Source organism: Salvelinus namaycush, chromosome 3 (genome assembly GCF_016432855.1).
Source record: "Salvelinus namaycush isolate Seneca chromosome 3, SaNama_1.0, whole genome shotgun sequence".
NCBI lineage: Eukaryota > Metazoa > Chordata > Actinopteri > Salmoniformes > Salmonidae > Salvelinus > Salvelinus namaycush.
The window spans coordinates 21,287,605-21,310,902 of record NC_052309.1 but is presented as its reverse complement, the minus strand read 5'-3'; the positions used below and the strand labels follow the sequence as shown (position 1 = coordinate 21,310,902).

General features: G+C 42.3%; 1 protein-coding gene across 1 annotated transcript in view; it reads left to right on the top strand.

Annotated features, from left to right (window-relative positions):
* LOC120043587 (seizure protein 6-like) overlaps positions 1–22,972 on the top strand; it is a 165,654-nt gene extending 142,682 nt beyond the window's left edge. The window contains exons 10-16 of the mRNA XM_038988153.1: positions 5,648–5,844; positions 6,812–7,006; positions 13,453–13,644; positions 16,267–16,461; positions 17,578–17,686; positions 17,811–17,910; positions 22,943–22,972. Of these exons, the coding sequence (XP_038844081.1) occupies positions 5,648–5,844; positions 6,812–7,006; positions 13,453–13,644; positions 16,267–16,461; positions 17,578–17,686; positions 17,811–17,910; positions 22,943–22,972 (1,018 nt within the window). The remainder of the gene's footprint in view (positions 1–5,647; positions 5,845–6,811; positions 7,007–13,452; positions 13,645–16,266; positions 16,462–17,577; positions 17,687–17,810; positions 17,911–22,942) is intronic.
* Positions 22,973–23,298: the final 326 nt, after the last annotated feature.

The window sequence follows — 23,298 nt, the reverse complement described above, 5'->3', positions numbered from 1 at the left end:
AGTACATTGTTCCTCAATAAAGTAGATATCAGCTAAGTCAGAGCTAGTAAGAGGGGAAATAAAGCCAAGTGGGGTTTATTTGATGGGCTTGGGGTTTAAATAACATTTCAGACACTTTGGTTAGGGGTCATGTTGCTCGAGAGCATCTCAATCAGTACAATAGCAACTGCTGCATCTGAAAACATTAGTCTAGCTAAGATACTGTTTATGGATGACCCTGTAAAAACAACCCTTTTCACTGCACCTATATGGTATATGTGACAATACAATATCTTATTTTTTATTTTATTTTAGCTTAAAGAAAATTCACTAATTTGTTTGTATAAGGCTGTGAAAATCTTTAGAGAGTTCACTGACTGACTAAGTTCCCTGGTCCTTGAATTTTGGTATCATTCTTAGCCACATAAGCTTCCATTAAATTGATCCTGCTCTACCCAACTCCAGCTAAGCTCCAACCTGGTCAGGCATGCATACATGGCAGAAACACACTTCTTCCTTGACCCTGCAATACCCCACCGTCACACTGTTGGCCATTTATCTGAAGTGAGTCCGCTGGTCTTGTCTCGGGTGGGGAGTCCCCAGTGTGCTCACTGTCCCAGAGCGAGAAAGAGCGAGAGAGAGAGAGAGGTGTAAGTGAGTGCGGCTACCTGTGTATGTGTGAGTAGCAGGAAGGGAAAGACTTCTGATGGGTGGGACCGGGTTCATTATAAGGGTGGGCACACACTTTTCCCTGTTAATGAGAATCCTTTCTCTCCTCTATTATCATTCATCACTGTGTCTGTGCTCGCAATTACTGAGGAACAGTGTGCATAATGAGGACTGATTAATTAATTTAGGCCAAACTAGGAGGGCTGGCTCACTGCTCATTAAAACAGCACACTTGGGGCATGGACAGGCAGGCAGCAGCACAGGTGGCAGTCATGCACACGTGCCTGTGACTCACACCGCCGGGTACAGGATGGCTTGTCTACGGTAGAGGCCAGGTGAAGATGTAAGTGTCGTTTCACCAATAACAACCTCCATACATACTGCAGCTAGCTACCAGGGTCAATTCGGGAATTTCAGAATTTAATTAAATTCAACCATGAAAGCAGAATTTGAATTGGAAACACCCCACGGAAAGCAGAATTTGAATTGGATACACACCACGGAAAGCAGAATTTGAATTGGATACACACCACGGAAAGCAGAATTTGAATTGGATTTGAATTAAAGGAAAGAAAAAATGAAAGCATTTGCCACGTATTACTGCAAAGAATACCGATACGATTCCACATATCCAGATTAAAACTCAAACATGTCACACAGTATTTTGTATTTATTTTTTGTCAGGAGACTAGATTGATCCCTTCCATTCTATAGTGTTTGATGCATTCTGGAAAAGGTATTTTATTGAATATTTAATAACATATAAGTAATTTTAAACCTACAAAGGGATCTTAGAATATTTCCATACTACTATAATTATTTACAATTATTTTGAGGAGAATGAGTCATTAAAAATGTAAAATGTCATCCAAATATTTTACACTGTATTGGTCACTATGTCTAAATAAACCCTCTAGTGGAGGCTCCGGGAATTGCATGTGAATTCCTGACTATGATAACTGGCTCATGCATCTGTTTTGCAACTGTCAGTGCTATAGGTTATAGTCATCATAAAGAGATGGATCTAGACTGATGGTGGTCCTCTGTACTTTGGAATGTCTCCTCCCCTCCCCTCTTCCCTCTCCTCTTCCTCTCCAGCTGGCAGGGTGCCTGTACGCAGGGCAGCATGGTGTGAGTGATGCCCCCGGGGGCACAGGGATTTGGCAGGATTGTCATTAATAAGTCATTTTTCATACGCTCCCTGGCACATGCACCAAAGCCCTGGCCTTTAAAAAACAATATTTAACTTTCTAATTAAAAAGAGAAAGCTAAACGAACGGGAAAACCTCATTCCATTTAATTGTTTAAAAATAACTAAAGTCCAGATAAAGCCGGGGTTGAGAGGGAAGAGCTGTGTTTACTTACCATCTAAGAGGTGTTCACTGTGTCTGGAACAGCCAGGGAGGCTCTGTCAGCCATGACTGTTTTTACATTAAATCTAGGAGAGGAATTCAAACAATGGAACGGGTGTTTGGTGGTTCTCTGCTTAGAAAGTGTCCCACCCTCTCAGCCCAGCCCACCAGAGCCAGCATGCCACTGGACCAGGGCAGCACACAGCCTTCCACAGTCTCTCATGACTGGACACATCCACTGAGAGAGCTGCTCCATGGGTCCACAGATACACTTCTAGAGAATGCCCAATCCAAGTTAAATTTGAGCTGTCCAACACCTCTGAGATTGAGGTGTTAGTAATGACTTTCTGCTCAGCTTCTGCCTGCCTCAAGCTTTTTCCTCTCATGGAGACAGGGAAATGAAGATACTACACAATGCTCTTCATTCTGACCAGCTGTTTTGCATGCTTCTATTTCTGCAGAGGAAAACTGCTTTTACAGCAGCTGGATCCCTGAGAGCAATCTCAATCTCAAGTACCTGTACACTTGTGTGGAAGCAACAAAAGTGTGTGTGTGTGTGTGTGTGTGTGTGTGTGTGTGTGTGTGTGTGTGTGTGTGTGTGTGTGTGTGTGTGTGTGTGTGTGTGTGTGTGTGTGTGTGTGTGTGTGTGTGTGTGTGTAGAGGGGGGGGGGGGGGGGGGGGGGAATTTCCAACATTTCTGGGGAGGTGCGGCAACAGAGCTTCCCACAGGCTTACTCCACATTTGCCCAAGGCTCATTTGTTGTTTTTGACATAGCATCGCATCCCATCACTCTGTCGCTGTCCATCCTCATGAATCTACCTTTGCTTGTGTATCTGACAGGGCAGTAAAGGGTCTGTCAGCTTCTGGTCCAATGCCTTTTACATACATAGGCAAATAACACCATAAAGTACTATTTCAAGGTGCATGTGTAACGTTATTGGTCTTCATGCTGGTGCATGGTGTTGTTTGCCCATGATCATTTGGATCAGTGGACTTAAACACTGGCTTAATAAGGCAGCCGATCCATGTCAAACCTGTCAATTCCATAACCTCTCATTCTCATCCATCCTACAGGCGTTTGCTGTTGGAGTGCCTCGACCCAGGGTTTAAATGGTAAAATGGAGATCTAATTTGATTTTGTGCCTGTCCTGCAGACTAGAGGGAGTACTTTGTCAGGCTTCACCTTGTTTGGATCTCCGTCTTTGCCATCCCTGATTTGTATTCTGGAGTTGAAGGCGAGTTAGTTAAGCCCAAATCTGTCCGCAGGCAGACTGGGTAGGCACACGGTGGCCTACCTCCTTGCTAAGATGCCCTGTGGGCATCGCCCTGTTTAATAAGGAATGTATTGAAATGGTCTGCCACAATCCATCAACACAGAGACACTCACAGACAGACGTACGTGTGCATACACACATTGATTCTGCATCCAGGTATTGTAGCAGATGCAGGAGACAGGTGATTGAAAGGTACAAGAAGATTGCTCTTACCCATGGCTGTCTGGAGAACGGAGCCACCCTCCTTTATCGCTCTTAAAGGAAAGATTCCCCCATTTTGAATGTTATATTGTTTTTTGTGCATCTCTGAGCGATGTTCTATCGATTCCCGGGTTCATTTCATGTTCACATGTGTATCTGAGCTATTGTCGTTCAAGCAGGCAGAACTTTGGCCGGTATGACATAGCATTGTGATAAAGCCACTCTCACTACACTGGAAGTGAATAGGAAAACAGCTTTAGATTGCGAAGCTGGCCGATGTCGTAACGTGGGAGGTTGTCTTCTCACGAATGAGCCATTGATGATATTTTTTTTCTCCATATTCCTAGCTCAAGAAATGTGTCATTTAACACATAAGAGTCTAAGCACATGTATTTAACCTCTTATTTTTGGTACGAAACAATCTAAGCCCTATCTAACCCGGGGGGAGCAACAGACAGTCCCCCCAAAAAATCTAAAGGGAAGTTTGTTCCGAAGTGTCTGTCCTATATCTGAGAGATATAAGAATAATCAGGAAACATTTATTATTATTATTATCGTTTGTTTTTGTTTTTTTGACATGAATTTAACCCCTTATTTTTTGCACTGAACTGTCTCCATATACTGTACACTTCCATTCATTTTTTAAACTGGTACCTGGGGACCTTCAGATGAGTCTTGTGATGCCTGTTGGCATCCTAGAGCAAAACAAAAAAAATTACAGGGGTAGATACATTTTTTGTTAGGGCAAGTCTGAAAATGTAAAGTCGAAATTACAAACTTTAAAAGCCTTTTTAAATCTTGAATACTATACAAGTTTGCATTACTTTCAGGGCAGGAAAATTCCGCCAACAGGATGATCAAATTACAGCTATGGCATCTGTACAGAGAGATTGCATTGTGGGTTTTGTAGTCGACTTGAACTGCAACAGATTTCCATAATGATATTCAAATTTTGCAACCAACCTTATAATGACAAAATGAAACATAATGTTCTCACATATTAGTGTTATTTAAATTATAGGAATGAGTGGTTTTGGGTGGATTTGTCCTTTAAGTGATCTCCTACACATAGGCTGTGAATATTACCATGGCTCCTCCGTGGGCCGCACAGACATCTGCAAAGCTATTCTGACACCTGCTCCAAGGTGCACACTGAACACTGGAGCTTTCTCTGCTGAAATCATCTATGGGGGACTAGAGTTTTTCACTGCTTATTTTTCCATTCTTTCTCCTCTTTCTTCTTTGAATAAAGGTCAAGCTTTGCTCTTGCTCCAGAAAGAGAGAGGGCAATGAGTCTAAGTCCTCTGGAAAGGTTAATGAATTCAGAAGTTAGGCCGAGGCAGCTGAGCCCCCAAGTCAAGCTGTGACAGGTTTTATGTGTGTGTCATCATGGAGATACGTTGCAGCAATGATGATGGAAAACAGGGCCTATTCCTGACATTGATATAATGACAGTATTTATCTATACAATGACCTGCTCAGATGGAGTCCATCCTCCTTCAGCATTTGGTCTTCTTCCATTGTTTACTTTATTTTCTTCTTATGATGCAGTTTTATTTTTCTTAGTATGATTAATAGGTTACTCATGTATCTTATTCTCTCAACCATGTGACCCTTTCTAGGACCTCTCCAGTTTGAGGCTCTTTCCCTCTACCTACCATCTATCAATACCACTCAACAGTTAACCAGTATAGGCATTATTCAGCAATCTCATTTGTCCATGGGGTAAACTATGCAGTTCCCCCTGAGTGAATGGCAATGAGGAATTGTGAGTTCTCATTATACGTTCACTTCAGCAAATACATCTTCCAGTACATATTCATGGAAGAGAGAGAGCTCTGTGGAGAGGAGTCAAACAGAGGCAAATTAATGCTGAATTATTTAGTGTTTATTTCACATCAGATCCATCCAATGTAAACAGAATTTAGATTTCCCACAAAGCTTTGACATTTCCCTGCAAGACGCCTCTCACCCTCCCTGACAGTTCTCTGCAGTCGTATTTTGATAGAAACATGAAAAATGAATTGGTATAATTTTTCAGGAGTCACTTTTTGGAGAAAATGAAGCATTCCTCTGCTCTGTCACTCTTTTTTCTTATATATGCAGATATAAATTAGACCCTCAGTTTTTCTGATGTGTTGACTGACTGCTGCTTCTCCCTCTCCTTGCAGGCTCAATGTGGGTAAGAATGACCTGTTGACCTTTTACGACGGTGATGACCTAACAGCTAACATCTTGGGTCAGTACAGTGGCACCAGGTCTCGCTTCAAGCTCTACACTTCCATGGCTGATGTCACCATCCAGTTCCAGTCGGACCCTGCTACCAACATCTATGGCTATGGCAACGGCTTTGTGGTCCACTTCTTTGGTGAGACATTACTCAGATACTGTTTAGTTGTACCTGCACACAGTTTTCTGGGAAATACATTAATGGAAGAATTATTGGAAGATAAAAAATAAAACCTCTATTCTCCTATGGCAAAATTGTCCATACAGTACACAGAATACAGTGTTGTAGTTATTTTTTTTTACTATCACAGGCAACAAAATGATAATAAAGTTTCCTTGGCTGAAAAGAGAGACTCCAAAAAGAGGCTGCTGTTAGCAACCAGTTAGAGAGGTAGATTATTACTAAATAGAAAGTAATACCGCGAAGAGAGAACGGCAGGATACAAGATGAAAAGCAGGGCTTTATCTGCTGTCTTCTCCCTCTGAACGGCCACCGGTGCATAGGATTATGGGACATCAAACACAAAAACACAATTATGTGACGCGCTTTGTCTACATCAGCTGTATTTGCTGCGTGTTGCACCCCCAGCCTTGTGTGCCATAGTGAAAGAAGAGAAGGGCAGAATGGGTAGTGCCAAACCACCCACTGCCCTCCCTCTGGCTGGCACACAGTGCAGTGTGCAATCACTGCAGATTGATGGCATGCTCTTCACACGCCAGAACCAAATTCACATGCAGAACGCACCACCGGAGTCCCTGTGCCTGTCACTGCTCTGCTGCTGGACTCAATTCTCATTTATCTGTTTTATCAACCACACACATCAGTACAGTCATAGCATTTGGGCTTTACTTGCTGTGTGTAAATCAACCTATTTGTAGATTTGATTAGTCTATATCATTAGAGCAATCAATTTCAATTTAAAATTAATTTATTTTTCAGATTAATGGATAACCCATGTGCAGATGAGGGACATTTTTGACAAAGATAACATCTCAACATCCCCTGCTCATTCTATCTCTGTTTCTCTTAATATCTCTCCTACCTCCAATATCTCTCCTACCTCCAACTCCCTCCATCCTGCCCCCGCCTGGCTCGCTACCCACAGAGGTCCCCAGGAACGACACATGCTCTGACCTGCCAGAGATCACCAATGGCTGGAAGAGCACCTCCCACCCGGACTTGATCCACGGGACAGTGGTCACCTACCAGTGTTACCCAGGTTACGAGGTGCAGGGCTCTGAGATCCTCATGTGCCAGTGGGACCTGACGTGGAGCGGAGACGTGCCTAGCTGTGAGAAAGGTAAGCTAGGAAATAACAACCCACTGGGCCCACCATTTCATTTCAACATGGACATTTTAGTAATATTTGGTTGAGACGTTGATCAATGAAATGTCAACATTTATTCACCCATCCCAATGTGTTATCACTATGCTGTCAACCATTTAAAAGCAGAACAGAGTTCAAATTGAAATAGAATGTCAGATATTTTATATTTATACAACAACTTTATGTGTTATCACTGTGCTTCATCTCATAGCACAACCCAATGACCTGGATTGCAGTTGAGGTTACATTTAAAAGTGCATACAGTTGAAGTCGGAAGTTTACATACACCTTATCCAAATACATTTAAACTCAGTTTTTCACAATTCCTGACATTTAATCCTACAATCAGCTCAGCAATCAGCTCCTTTGACGTTGAGTAGAGGTTATTTTCCTGGCCCCACACTCCCAGGGCCCTCACCTCCTCAATGTAGGCTGTCTCTGGTAATCAGGATTATTACCGTTGTGTCGTCTGCAAACTTGATGATTGAGTTGTAGGCATGTGTGACTACGCACACATGGGTGAACAGGGAGTACAGGAGGGGGCTGAGCACGCACCCTTGTGGGGACCCTGTGTTGAAGGGTGTTGTTTCCTACCTTCACCACCTGGGGGCAGCCCGTCAGGAACTTCAGCACCCAGTTGCACAGGGCGGTGTTCAGACCCAGGGCCCAGAGCTTAATGATGAGCTTGAAGGGTAATATGGTGTTGAATGCTGAGCTATAGTCAACGAACAGCATTCTTAGATAGGTATTCCTCTTGTCCAGATGGGAAAGGGCAGTGTGCAGTACGATGTGGATCTTTTGGGGTGGTAAGCAAATTGAAGCGGGTCTAGGGTGTCAGGTAAGGTAGAGGTGATATGATTCTTGACTAGTCTCTCAGAGCACTTCATGATGACAGAAGTGAGTGCTACTCAGTCATTTAGTTCAGTTTAGTTCAGCTTGTCTGAACATGCTCTGAGGATGCGGCTAGGGATTCCGTCTGGGCAGGCAGCCTTGGAAGGGTTAACATACTTAAATGTCTTACTCACGTAGCCCACGGAGAAGGAGAGCCAACAGTCCTTGGTAGCTGGCCGCATCGGTGGTTGAGAGAATTCCAAGAGTGTGCAAAGCTGTCATCAAGGGTGGCTACTTTGAAGAATCTCAAATAGAAAATATATTTTGAACACTTTTAGGTTTCTACATGATTCCATATGTGTTATTTAATAGTGTTAATGTCTTCAGCATTATTCTACAATGTAGAAAATAGTAAAAATAAAGAAAAACCCTTGAATGAGTAGGTGTGTCCAAACTTTTGACTGGTACTGTATGTACAGTAGGAACTAAATTTATTTATTTCAACAAGGCACACCTGTACGTAAAAAATATACTATTAACATTTGAAAATAACTTTAACATTCAAAGCAATTAAATTGTAGTGATAAATTTAAAAAACAATACAATTAAAAACCATAAAGTTGCCAGACTTCAATATACTTCAGACTCCAGAAATTAATGTGTATAATTATTTCACCCATTCAATCCCTCATTCACCCCTCTGTTACTTGTTACTTGTCCATGGACCAGCTGACATGTCATTGTCATGTTGTATCAGTTTGCTGTGTTAAAGAAGCCTACCTGCGGTCATTGTATAGAAACGCAGTAATACATGTAAACCCATATTTGCATAAAATAGCTCCCTCATTGCCTGGATAATCTCCAGGTTAGATATCAACACTTCCTACAGATGATAACCTGTGTTATCAAATCCAGAGGAAAATGCAATGTCAGGATACTCATTTTTAGTACCACTTGGTTTTACAGCCACTGCTACACCAAAGCAATAGTCATGCCAAATTTAACCAGACGTTTTAAGTGAGAACATTATTTAATTAATGGCATTCATAAACCACTAGTGTGAACGTAATTGCTGTCTGAAATCTGTTGCTTCAGGGGTCTACTGAGAAACATACAACTCAAACTGTTTTAACTGCCACCTACAGGTGAGAGAACATGTTGCATACACCTCAACAAGCCTTATGGTAGGGCACTGTGTTTTGTTTGATCATGTCACTTGACCTGGATTTAAACCTTTATTTAAAGCCTTTTCCAGAAATTAGAATTATACCAAAAATGAAAGCAATTGTCTGAGGATGGTGCTGGACCATCTGACATAAAAAGAAAAGAGGAAAGTTTGATGAAAAAGCTGTAGCCCTTTACACTCGTAACTGTATACGGGTTGAAAATGGCAGATTTCAGCACTAATAAATTGGAACACAGTAACTGCTATACATGACATAACTGCTCTCTGGCTCTGCACTTCACAGCGCTGTATGGATTTTGACTGACAGACTGAACTGAATTTGAGCACCTCGAGCGACAAGAAGTTGCCTCATCCCTCCTGCTAATTGGGCAACTTTTGCAAATGTTTTATTGTCTGAGTGGGGGAAATGCTGTAAATTAAGAGGATTCTATGTATTTTGAAAGACGAGACATTGAGGATTATAATAAATACCATCTTGACATAGCCGCGGGAAGTAGGGGTGCTGAGGCTGCTGCTGCACCCCCTTATAAATCACCATTTTTTTTTAAAGTATTAATATAAAAAATACAGTTACAAGATGACAAATGGCGTATGCTTGGCTGTTCTAAACAGAATGAGCCTATGTTTGTCTATTGTGAAGACAATTAGCTGTTGCACACACACCTGAAGGCACTCATGATTCCTTTCTACGCGCATCAAAATTATGATCTGTTTCACTCAATTGCATTGTTAAGGCCTAACACTGGAATATCATATTTAATAACTTAGCTAGTCATGTTGGCATTAGAACAGGCTTTCAAATGATGCCCACCTGACCTGGACTGCCATTTATACTGGGATGTTTTTGAATTGCGTCGACAACAACAACAGTAATTGTGTGAGGGCGGGGATGCAGGGTTGGGTTCCAAACAAAACAACCATAAGTGTGCTTGCTCTAGTTCCTCAATGGCACAGCTAGGAGAGCACAAAAAAGCAACTTTTACACTGAACAAAAATATAACGCAATTTCAAAGATTTTACTTAGTTCATACCAGGAAATAAGTCAATTGAAATAAATGCATTAGGCCCTAATCTATGGGTTTTACATGACTGGGAATACAGATACATACGCATCTGTTGGTCACAGATAACCTTAAAAAAAGGTAGGGGCGTGGCTCAGAAAACCAGTCAGTATCTGGTGTGACCACTATTTGCCTCAGGCAGGCGACACATCTCCTTTGCATAGAGTTGATGAGGCTGTTGATTGTGGCCTGTGGAATGTTGTCCCACTCCTCTTCAATGGCTGTGTGAAGTTGGATATTGGTGGGAACGTGCATGTCGATCCAAAGCATCCCACACATGCTCAATGGCTGACATGTCTGGTGAGTATGCAGGCCATGGAAGGACTGGAACATTTTCAAATTCCAGGAATCCTTGCAACATGGGGTTGTGCTTTATCATGATGAAACATGAGGTGATGGCGGCAAATGAATGGCACGACAATGGGCCTCAGGATCTCGTTGCGGTATCTCTGTGCATTCAAATTGACATCGATAAAATGCAATTGTGTTCATTGTCCGTAGCTTATGCCTGCCCATACAATAACCCCACCACCACTCTGTTCACAACATTGCCCGGTACAGATGAAACTGCGAAGAGCACAATTCACGGATGCCAGTGGCCATCGAAGGTGAGCATTTTCCAACCTAAGTCGGTTACGAGGCCGAACTGCAGTCAGGTCAAGACCCTGGTGAGGACGACGAGCATGCAGATCAGCTTCTCTGAGATGGTTTCTGACAGTTTGTGCAGAAATTCCTCGGTTGTGCAAACCCAGAGTTTCATCAGTTGTCCGGGTGGCTGGTCTCAGACGATCCTGCAGGTCAAGAAGCCGGATGTGGACGTCCTGGGCTGGCATGGTTACACAGGGTTTGCCTGTGAGGCCGGTTGGACATACTGCCAAATTCTAAAAAATGAAGTTGGAAGCAGCTTATGGTTGAGAAATTAACATTCAATTATCTGGCAACAGCTCTGGTGGACATTCCTGCAGTTAGCATGCCAATTGCACGCTCCCTCAAAACTTGAGACATATGTAGCATTGTGTTGCGTGACAAAACTGCACATTTTAGAGTGGCCTTTTATTTTCCCCAACACACCTGTGTAATGGTCATGCTATTTAATCAGCTTATTGATATGCCACATCTGTCGTAAGGTGGATTGATTATCTTGGGAAAGGAGAAATGCTCACTAACAGGGATGTCAACAAATTTGTGCCCAAAAATGTAGAGAAATAAGCTTTTTGTGCATATGGAAAATGTCTGGGACCTTTTATTTCAGCTCATGAAACATGGGACCAACACTTTATATGTCGCTATTGAATGTATCCAGAGTGAATACTGTAGTATTTACTGTAGTATTAAGTAGTATTTACAGTTTACTATGGTATAAATACTGTAGCAAGAAAAAGAGTAGTACACTATATACAAAAGTATGTGGACACCCCTTCAAATGAGTGGATTCGGCTATTTCAACCACACGCGTTGCAGACAGGTGTGTAAAATCAAGTACACAGCCATGCAATCTCCATAGACAAACATTTGCAGTAGAATGGCCAAACTGAAGAGCTTAATGCTTTTCAACATGACACCGTCATTGGATGCCACCTTTACAACAAGTCAGTTTGTCTAATTTCTGCCCTAATAGAGCTACCCCGGTCAACTGTAAGTGCTGTTCTTGTGAAGTGTAAACATCTTACAGCAACAACAGCTCAGCCGTGAAGTGGTAGGCCACACAAGCTCACAGAATGAGACCGCAGAGTGCTGAAGCGCGTAGTGCGTAAAAATTGTCCTCAGTTGCAACACTCACTTCCAAACTGCCTCTAGAAGCAACATCAGCACAAGAACTGTTCGTTGGGAGCTTCATGAAATGGGTTTCCATGGCTGAGCACCCGCACACAAGCCTCAGATCACCATGCGCATTGCCAAGCGTCGGCTGGAGTGGTGTAAAGGTCACCGCCATTGGACTCTGGAGCAGTGGAAACACATTCTCTGGAGTGATGAATCACACTTCACCATCTGGCAGTCCGATGTACAAATCTGGGTTTAGCGGATGCCTGTAAAGTTTGGTGGAGGAGGAATACTGCTCTGGTTCGGGGCTAAGCCCCTTAGTTCCAGTGAAGGGAAAACTTAACGCTACAGCATACACAATGACATTCTAGACAATTCTGTGTTTACAACTTTGTGGCAACAGTTTGGGGAAGGCCCTTTCCTGTTTCGGCATGACAATGGCCCCGTGAACAAAGCGAGGTCCATACAGAAATGTTTTTTCAAGCCCGGGAAGGCACAACTCCATGGAGCACCTTTGGGATGAATTGGAACGCCGACTGCAAGCCAGGCCTAATCGCCCGAAACATCAGTGCCCGACCTCACTAATGATCTTGTGGCTGAATGGAAGCAAGTCCACCCAGCAATGTTCCAACATCTAGTGGAAAGCCTTCCCAGAAGAGTGGAGGCTGTTATAGTAGCAAAGGGTGGACCAACTCCATATTTATGCCAATGATTTTGGAATGAAATATTTGACAAGCAAATGCACACATACTTTTGTAGTGTATATACCATAGTATTTACTGTAGTGGTTTTGCTGACTGTAGTATACTGTAGTATCTACTGTAGTTTTTGCGAACTGTTGTATACTGTAGTATTTACTGTAGTGTTTTTGGTGACATTACTGTAGTATTTACTAAAGTGTTTTTATTTTATCCTTGACATAGTGTGGGATGTTCTCCTTCAGGAAACCTACTGTAGAAATAACCTGTAGGCAACACAATATATGGTCTATACTTGGCATATAGCTTTCTCACTCAGGTGGGAAAAAATAGGGATGAGGGGAATGGGCAGGGTATATGGAAATGAAATACTGCAGTATTTACTATATTTAAATAAGTGTAGTGTTTGTGTGGACTGTAGTGATTTTGCAGACATTTCTATAGTATTTACAGTATTTGTTTTTGGGGGGATTTACTATAATATTCTACAGTATACTACAAAATTATTACACATGATCTACAGTGTGAAGTATGGTATTACATAGTATACTACAGTTTACTACAGAATTCTATAGTAAGTACCCTAGTATTCTATAGTAAACTGTAATAATTTTTTATGTCGGGGATGTCCCTTAGGCTTCAATATCCAGCCATGTTCATTTTTAATGACCAAGAAGATAGATGTCTGATATTTAATTAGAAGGCTCTGTGTCATCTACTGGGTTATTGTATGAGACTGGCGCTTTATTGAGGGAACCACTGTTGATCACCTGTGGTGTAACTGATAATGATGATTGTGAATGTATTGTACTGTAGTGGTTATGTATTGGAGTGGTTATCCATTTGCCTGTGTTTTCTGCCTGGTTGTGTCTGTGTAATCAGTGATGACGTGTCCTGACCCGGGGAATGTGGAGCACAGCCGGAGGATGGTGACGGGATCCCGCTTCATGGTGGGATCGACGGTGCAGTATGTGTGCAATAAGGGCTACTCCCTGTCTGGAAGCACACTGCTCACCTGCTACAACAGAGACTCAGCCAACCCCAAGTGGAGCGAGAGGCTGCCCAAGTGTAACCGTAAGTCGGGAAACTATATCTGGTCAAATACACACACATGCACGCACGCACACACAAACACACAGTGTTTTTTATTTTATTCAAGCAGGATAGTCGTCCTCCTCTCTAACAATCAGCACTGTTTTTCTAAAAGTCTGCAGTATTACTTTAGATATCTCAGAGAACTCTGTGCCAGTAAGTGTATTGTTCAATTTGTGCTGTGATTTGTTGAGTCAACTCAACTGACATTACAAAAAATAGATTCCATTGCATGAGCGGCATCAGTTAGCATAATTTGAATTAACATTATGCATTACCATGGTAATCCAGCATCAGTTGATAGAACATTCCACATTACCATGGAAATGATCGCATCACAATACCAGGCAGCCATTGCGAGTCTACCCATGAGTTTACCAGTCAAACTGCCAGGGTTAGAGCTTCCAAGCATGTTCTACTCATTCTATTTCTGTGGTGATAGCGCCTTTTCATAGCTGCATCTATCAGTGTCAAACATCATTACTTTTGCATAGCACAAAACAAAGCGAGGTATAGCTAACTGCCAAAATGAAGGAAACACCAACATAAAGTGTCTTAATAGGGCATTTAGATTTATTTGATCATTTACAACACAATACAAGCACACGTGGATTATGCATTTAAAATCATTAAGAATTACAAAAAAAGTTAGAAAATGGCCATTGTGGTCCTCTTAAATAAATGTCTCAAAGAATTTACAAGCATAACATAGTAAGCCTAGGCTAGACAGTAGACCTAACCTACTATCACGTTTAATGTAAGACCCAGATGCAGACTGTGTCAAAGTAACAATGTTTATTACAACAACAGGGGTAAAGGTACAGGACTGCAGGCAGGCTCAGAGTCAGGTCAGGCAGAGGTCGGTAATCCAGAGTAGTGGGGCAAAGGTACAGGACGGCAGGCAGGCTCAGGGTCAGGTCAGGCAGAGGTCGGTAATCCAGAGTAGTGGGGTAAAGGTACAGGATGGCAGGCTCAGGGTCAGGGTCAGGTCAGGCAGAGGTCGGTAATCCAGAGTAGTGGGGTAAAGGTACAGGACGGCAGGCAGGCTCAGGGTCAGGACAGGTAGAAGGGTCAAAGCCGGGAAAAACTACAAACAGGAACTTAGACAAGACAGGAGCAAGGGGAAAACCGCTGATAGGTTCTACGAACAAAAACAAATTGCCAACAAACAAACAGAGAACACAGATATAAATACACAGGGGATAATGGGGAAGATGGGCGACACATGGAGGGGGGTGGAGACAAGCACAAAGACAGGTGAAACAGATCAGGGCGTGACACCTACTATGCATACTTAGGTTACAAATATAATAATAATGAATAAATGTTTGAACTTGTATAGTGCATTTCAAAAAAGCTCAAAGCGCATAAAAAGAAAAACAACAAGCATAACATTTAAATGATGGAGATTGAAAGTCTCTGTTGGCGTTGGGCCACCTCTAGCCTCGAGACCTGCTTCAATGTGCCTTTGGAATAGATTCTACAAGTGTCTGGAACTCTATTGGAGGGATGTGACACCATTCTTCCGTGGGAAATTCCATGATTTGGTGTTTTTTGTTGACGGTGGTGGAAAACACTGTCTCAGGCGCCACTCCAGAATCTCCCATAAGTGTTCAACTGGGTTGAGCTCTGGTGACTCTCACACACACACACCCTTTAAACCCCCTATGCTCCTTTGAGACCCCCACTTTTATAGTCACTGAGATCTCTTCTTATAGCCATGGTAGCCAAAATAATGGCTAACTGGGCATTTTTATACATGACCCTAAGAATGATGGGATGTTAACTGCTAAACCTCTAAAAGTCTAAGCCGTTAAACTAACATATGGAATTATTTTAAGATGGTCATACCATGGTTCATTTAGCTATTTGATTTTGAATTTTGGACTCCTTTAGGTATCAAAAAAAATACAGAACAAATATTTGATAACATATTGAATTTGGCCTTTACTCCTATATAGCACATAGAAACACATTGAATAACCCATTTATAAATGGCAAACAAGATAGTCAAAAAATAAATCATAAGGAATAAGGTTTTGAAGTGTTTGTCCTATATCTAGGAGATATAAGAAAGCTCATGAAATATATATATATATATATATATAATTTACACATATTTAACCCCTTAAATTAGTTTTCACAAAACTACCTCCATATACATTGATTTGTATGGGTTACCTTCAGACAAGTCCTGTGACACGTGTGGTGGGTCGTAGAGCAAAACGGGGAACATCATCGTGTTCATGAGAGTCTCATCTTTCCATAGAGTGGTCATATTAGTTAGTAGGCAAAACATATGTTTTTGTGAGAAGACCGATTTTCAGGATGTCTCCTGGTGTGACAAACACCGCTCTAGCTCTGCCACTTTCCACTGCAGATGCGGAAGGGTGGATTGACCTGCTTTCAACATACTATATATCCCTCATTTACTGAGGTGTTTCCTTTAATTTGGCAGACCTGTAGCTGCCTTGTGTAAGTAAGTGGTGGCAGGCTTTACTGTACTGATGTTAGAAATTATACATGTAATAAGGGTACTCTGCTGTCTAAGAAATATAGATAGTGACAGCCATGATGTGTGTCTGTCTGTGTGTGTCCTGGCAGCTGAGAAGTACGAGCCCTGCAGGAACCCTGGTGCCCCCTCCACCAGCCTGCAGAGTTTAGAGAAAGCCTTCTACCAGGCAGGGGAGACACTGAGCTTCTCCTGCCGTACCGGCTATGAGCTGCAGGGGGAGCCCACCATCCGCTGTGTCCCTGGACACCCGTCACAGTGGAGCGGCATACCACCCGCCTGTAGAGGTACACTGTCTGCACACATGTATCAACTTCTAATAACTTATGATGCCCAGTTCCATGATGTGTAAAATGATCTGGGTACTCAAATTGCTTTTCTTTTTATCCAGCATCCTCTTTGCAGTATTTGAATGAGCGAAAGTTGGATGGTAAGTACAGTATATCAGCTAGTTGTAACCACAGTGTGAAGTATTATGATGCCATAGAGGAGATATGCACTACATTAACAAAAGTATGTGGACACCTGCTCGTCGAACTTTTCATTCCAAAATCATTGGCATTCATATGGAGTTGCCCCCCCCCCTCCCCCTTTGCCGCTATAACAGCCTCCCCTCTTCTGGGAAGGCTTTTCACTAGAGGTTGGAACATTACTGCGGGGACTTGCTTCCATTCAGCCACAAGAGCATTAGTGAGGTCGGACACCGATGTTAGGCGATTAGGCCTGGCTCGCAGTCGGCATTCCAATTCATCCCGAAGGTGATCGATGGGGTTGAGGTCAGGGCTCTGTGTTTCTCATCACTCCAGAGAACGCATTTCCACTGCTCCAGAGTCCAATGGTGGCAAGCTTTACACCACTCCAGACGATGCTTGGCATTGCGCATGGTGATCTTAGGCTTGTGTGCGGCTGTTCAGCCATGGAAGCCCATTTTATGATGCTCCCAATGAACAGTTCTTGTGCTGACGTTGCTTCTAGAGGCAGTTTGGAACTCGGTAGTGAGTGTTGCAACCGAGGACATGCGATTTTTATGCGCTACGTACTTCAGCACTCAGCAGTCCCGTTTTGTGAGCTTGTGTGGCCTACCACTTTGCGGCTGAGCCGTTGTTGCTCCTAGACATTTCCACTTCACAAGAACAGCACTTGCAGTTGACCAGGGCAGCTCTAGCAGGCCAGATATTTGACAAACTGACTTGTTGGAATGGAGGCATCCTATGACGGTGCCATGTTGAAAGTCGCTGAACTCATCAGTATGGCCATTCTACTGCTGTGCTCGATGTTATATGCCTGTCAGCAATGGGTGTGGCTGAAATAGCCGTATCCACATACTTTTGTATATATAGTATACTTATGCTGTACATGTTTCAGGTAATTTCTAGTTATGCATGTTTCATGTTTATTTTCAGTTGCTAGTCCTGAGTACGGTATGGAGGGAACCAACATTGCCATCGCCGTTCTGATTCCTGCTGCGGTTGTATTGGTAGTCATCCTGGGGATTTACCTCTACTTTGCAAAGTGAGTATGAGAATGAGAGATTGGGAAGTAACTACATAACACTCATCAATTGCTAATTCAGTTATATGCTTCAGAGCAGTTGAGACTCTGTTCAAGTGTGCTTGTGTGTCTCTGTCCCTCTTAGACTTCAGGGGAAGACCATCAGAATGCCAACATCATCCCTGCCGCCGTATGACAACATGACAGAGGAGTCAGCCTTCAACAACCCAATCTATGATACAGGAGTAAGTACGGATGTCATGCACATGAATCTCCGAGACGTGGACTCCAAGAATACCATTGTCCAGTCCTGATCCATCTCATTGCCATCTGCCTGACTGTCATCTCATATCTTACCAGCAGAGGGCACCATCTCCCACCCCAGCTACCAGAGCTCTGAGCTGAGCCTCTCAATTTGTGGTCTTGTGATGAATGCAGACAAGGACTATTGCCAACCAATTCTGGCTCTAGAGGTCTATTACTTAGCTTTGAAGTTTGGAAGCTCTACAGTCTACTTAGCTTTACATTTTTAAAGCACTACAGTCTACTTAGCTTTAAAGCTCAATGTGTTTTTGTATGAGTATCACATCTATTTTCAGTAGATAAATAGGACCGCACAAGCACTCCATCAGTGGATAGGGGACATGTAGTGCACAGATGTGTTTACATTAGAAATTTGAGCATGACAACTACGTTCCTGGAGAGATGATGAATGTAGTATTGTATGAAGGAGGTGAAAAATATATTTTTGTAATACTTAATATCAGTGTCAGCTTCAAAGACACTTTAAAGCTCATCCATCATTGTGTCATTATCATGTCATTCACATGTGATTGAGTTGTGCAGTCATTGAGTCTCATCCATTAATTACACTGAACAAAAATATAAACGCAACATGCAACAATTTCAAAGACTTTACTTAGTTACAGTTCATATAAGGAAATCAGTCAATTTAAATAAATTCATTAAGCCCTAAATTATTGGTTTCCCATGACTGGGAATAGAGATATGCATCTGTTGGTCACAGATACCTTTTAAAAATAAAGTAGACGCGTGGATCAGAAAACCAGTCAGTATCTGCTGTGACCACCATTTGCCTCATGCAGCGCGACACATCTCATTCTCATAGAGCTGACCAGGCTGTTGATTATGGCCTGTGGAATGTTGTCCCACCCCTTTTCAATGGCTGTGCGAAGCTGCTGGATATTGCCGGGAACTGAAACATGCTGTTGTACATGTTGATCCAGAGCATCCCAAACATGCTAAATGGGTGACATGTCTGTTATGCAGGCCATTGAAGAACTGGGAGATTTTCAGCTTCCAGGAATTGTGTACAGATCCTTGCGACATGGGGCCATGCATTTTCATGCTAAAACATGAGGTGATGGCGGTGGATGAATGGCACGACAATGGGCCTCAGGATCTAGTCACGGTATCTCTGTGCATTCAAATTGCCATCAATAAAATGCAATTGTGCTCGTTGTCTGTAGCTTATGTCTGCCTATACCATAACCCCACCGCCCCCATGGGGCACTCTGTTCACAAAGTTGACATCAGAAAACCACTCGCCCACTTAACGCCATCTGTCCTCACCCGTTCACATTTTAGAGAAATCTGCTTTTTGTGCACATTTTAGAGAAATCTGCTTTTTGTGCATATGGAACATTTCTGGGATCTTATTTCAGCTCATGAAACATGGGACCAACACTTTACATGTTGCATTTATATTTTTGTTCAGTGTAGTTTGAATTGCTTTTGAAATGTATACACATATGGACCCTTTTATGAATTATGGTTATTAAATCACATGGGCTATAACAAAAAAATCTGTGCAATAGAGTATTTATATTTACACTTACTATTTACATTAGTTTTATGTGCTGCACTTTAGAACATTATCAGAGCACTTAGATTTGACATTGAGTCTCAATTATTGTATTTGGTTTACACATTCCTTTGTCCATGAGTCCTTCATATCTGCATCATTTAGTGTACAAATATGTGTTTTATTTAATGTGAGTGTTGGATTTGTTGTGAAATGTCAAAGGCACAATGTACGATAAACATGATTCCACCATGTACAGTACCAGTCAAAAGTTTGGACACACCTACTCATTCAAGGGTTTTTCTTTATTTTTTTACTATTTTCTACATTGTAGAAAAATAGTGAAGACATCAAAACTATGAAATAACACATGGAATCATGTAACCAAAAAAAGTGTTAAACAAATCAAGATATGTTTTATTTGAGATTCTTCAAAGTAGCCACCCTTTGCCATGATGAAAGACTTGCACACTTGACATTCTCTCAACCAGCTTCACCTGGAATGCTTTTCCAAAAGTCTTGAAGGAGTTCCCACATATGCTGAGCACTTGTTGGGTGCATTTCCTTCACTCTGCGGTCCAACTCATCCCAATTGGGTTGAGGTCAAGTGATTGTGGAGTCCAAGTCATCTGATGCAGCACTCCATCACTCTGCTTCTTGGTCAAATAGCCCTTACACAACCTGGAGGTGTGTTGGGTCATTGGACTGTGGAAAAACAAATGATAGTCCCACTAAGCGCAAAGCAGATGGGATTGTGTATCGCTGCAGAATGCTGTGGTAGCCATGCTGGTTAAGTGCTGAGGATAACACAGTGCCACCGACGTGGCCCGCTACCAAGGACTGTGGGCTCTCCTTCTCTGTGGCCGATGTGAGTAAGACATTTAAGCATATTAATCCTCGCAAGGTTGCCGGCCCAGACCGCATCCCTAGCCGCGTCCTCTGAGCATGTGCAGACCAGCTGGCTGGTGTGTTTACGGACATATTCAATCTCTCCCTATCCCAGTCTACTGTCCCCACATGCTTCAAGATGGCCACTATTGTTCCTGTACAAGAAAGCAAAGGTAACTGAACACATTTTTTTTTTCATGTATTTCACCTTTATTTAACCAGGTAGGCTAGTTGAGAACAAGTTCTCATTTACAACTGCGACCTGGCCAAGATAAAGCAAAGTGACACAAACAGAGTTACACATGGAATAAACAAGCGTACAGTCAATAACACAATAGAAAAAAAAGAAAGTCTATATACAGTGTGTGCAAATGGCATGAGGAGGTAAGGCAATAAATAGGCCATAGTAGCGAAGTAATTACAATTTAGCAAATTAACACTGGAGTGAGATGTACAGATGATGTGCAAGTAGAAATACCTGTGTGCAAAAGAGCATAAAAGTAAATAAAAACAATATGGGGATGAGGTAGGTAGATTGTATGGGCTATTTACAGATGGGCTATGTACAGCTGCAGCGATTGGTTAGCTGATGTTTAAAGTTAGTGAGGGAAATATAAGTCTCCAACTAAATGACTATCGCTCCGTAGCACTCACTTCTGTCATCATGAAGTGCTTTGAGAGACTATTCAAGGATCATATCACCTCTACCTTACCTGTCACCCTAGACCCACTTCAATTTGCTTACCGCCCCAGTAGATCCACAGACCGATGCAATCGCCATCGCACTGCCCTATCCCATCTGGACAAGAATACCTATGTAAGAATGCTGTTCATTGACTACAGCCTTGCCTTCAACACCATAGTACCCTCCAAGCTCATCATCAAGCTCGGGACCCTGGGTCTGAACCCCGCCCTGTACAACTGGGTCCTGGAGTTCCTGATGGGCCGCCCCCAGGTGGTGAAGGTAGGAAACACCTCCACTTCACTGATCCTCAACACTGGGGCCCCACAAGGGTGCGTGCTCAGCCCCCTCCTGTACTCCCTGTTCACCCATGACTGCGTGGCCATGCACACCTCCGACTCAATCATCAAGTGTGCTAATGTCCATTGCCAATGTTCATTGTGTCTAATGTCCATTGCTTGTATTTCTTGGCCCAAGCAAGTCTCTTCTTCTTTTTGGTGTCCTTTAGTAGCGGTTTCTTTACAGCAATTCAACCATGAAGTCCTGATTCACGTAGTCTCTTCTGAACAGTTTATGTTGAGAAGAGACTGCAGAGGTAACTCTGGGTCTACCGTTCCTGTGGCGGTCCTCAGGAGAACCAGTTTCATCATAGTGCTTGATTTTTTTTGCAACTGCATTTGAAGAAACTTTCAAAGTTCTATTGAATGACCTTTATGTCTTAAAGTAAAGTAATGATGGACTGTCGTTTCTCTTTGCTTATTTGAGCTGTTCTTGCAATAATATGAACTTAGTATTTTACCAAATAGGGCTATCTTCTGTATACCACCCCTACCTTGTCACAACACAACTGACTGGCTCAAACGCATTAATTGACTTTTAACAAGGCACACCTGTTAATTGAAATGCATTCCAGGTGACTACCTCATGAAGCTGGTTAAGAGAATGCCAAGAGTGTGCAAAGCTGTCATTAAGGCAAAGGGTGGCTACTTTGAAGAATCTCAAATATAAAATATATTTTGATTTGTTTCACACTTTTTTGGTTACTATATGATTCCATGTGTTATTTCATAGTTATGATGTCTTCACTGTTATTCTATAATGTAGAAAATAGTAAAAATAAAGAAAAACCCTTGAATGAGTAGGTGTGTCCACACTTTTGACTGGTACCGTATGTCAATGTGTTTTGTTAAACTATTCATCAACTCTATTACAAATGTAACACTCATGCTCTAAAAAACCATCTCCCTTGATTCAAAATATTGTGTTGCAGGAATGTCCTATTAGTTAAGCAGGTATTCAGACGGCTGTGTGACGTGAGCGGATGCTGTGCTTCTCTCATTCGTTACTTCCATAATCTGGTCTCCGTTTTGACTGGGCCATAATCTCCTCATTCTCCTCGTTTTTCACCTCTTCCTCCCATCAGCCCGGCAGGTGTTCTGTGATTATTAATTGTCTGTCTGTCTGTCCCTCCTTGGCTGCCTGCAAAAGAACAATGAGGTGAGGCCTTCTTCTGATGACGACTGTCCATCTTAAAGAGCACACCTCATATCCACCTCACCCACTGTATCACCTGTCACTGCACCACTGTACCAAACTGGTGTCAACACTTCAGTCAGCACTTTGTGGGGTTAATGGGTTCCTCACACTGAGCTCCTTGACCCTCACTAACTTCATCACTCTCTCTTTTTCTCTTTCTCTCTCTCTCAAATAGTTACTATTAACTTCATATTGGGAATGAAAATACCTTTACATAACATCTCACAGTTGATAATGAAAGTAAAGTATGGGGTGGCAGTGGCTGATGAACTGAAGTATTATGACCCAGAGTAAACCGTTTGGCCAGTAAGAACCTTTGATGAGTGTGTTTGTCTGGTCTTTACAGGAAAAAAGAGATTATGAGGTAACCATTTAGAGACCTTACAGCGAGAGGAATTCAACCGTTGCTTTTGGGGACCTCTCAACTTTTCTGCGATGACTTCAGCTCCTATTCCTCACTCTTCTTCCTCTTCATTCCCTCCTTTTTGTGGGCTTTTGTAAATATCCGTCTTTCCAGAGGACTTCTACCAGAGCTGCAAAGGTGGTGGTTCAACATGGTGTTATTTTTGTAGAGCTTCAACACAGATGGCCTTTCTTTAGAGTTTGTACATTGTATATTTCATAAGCCCAGGACTGGTTACATTATGGGGGGATAGGGATACATTAAGTTTAATTGGTTTTTAAGTTTTACATGAGAAATCT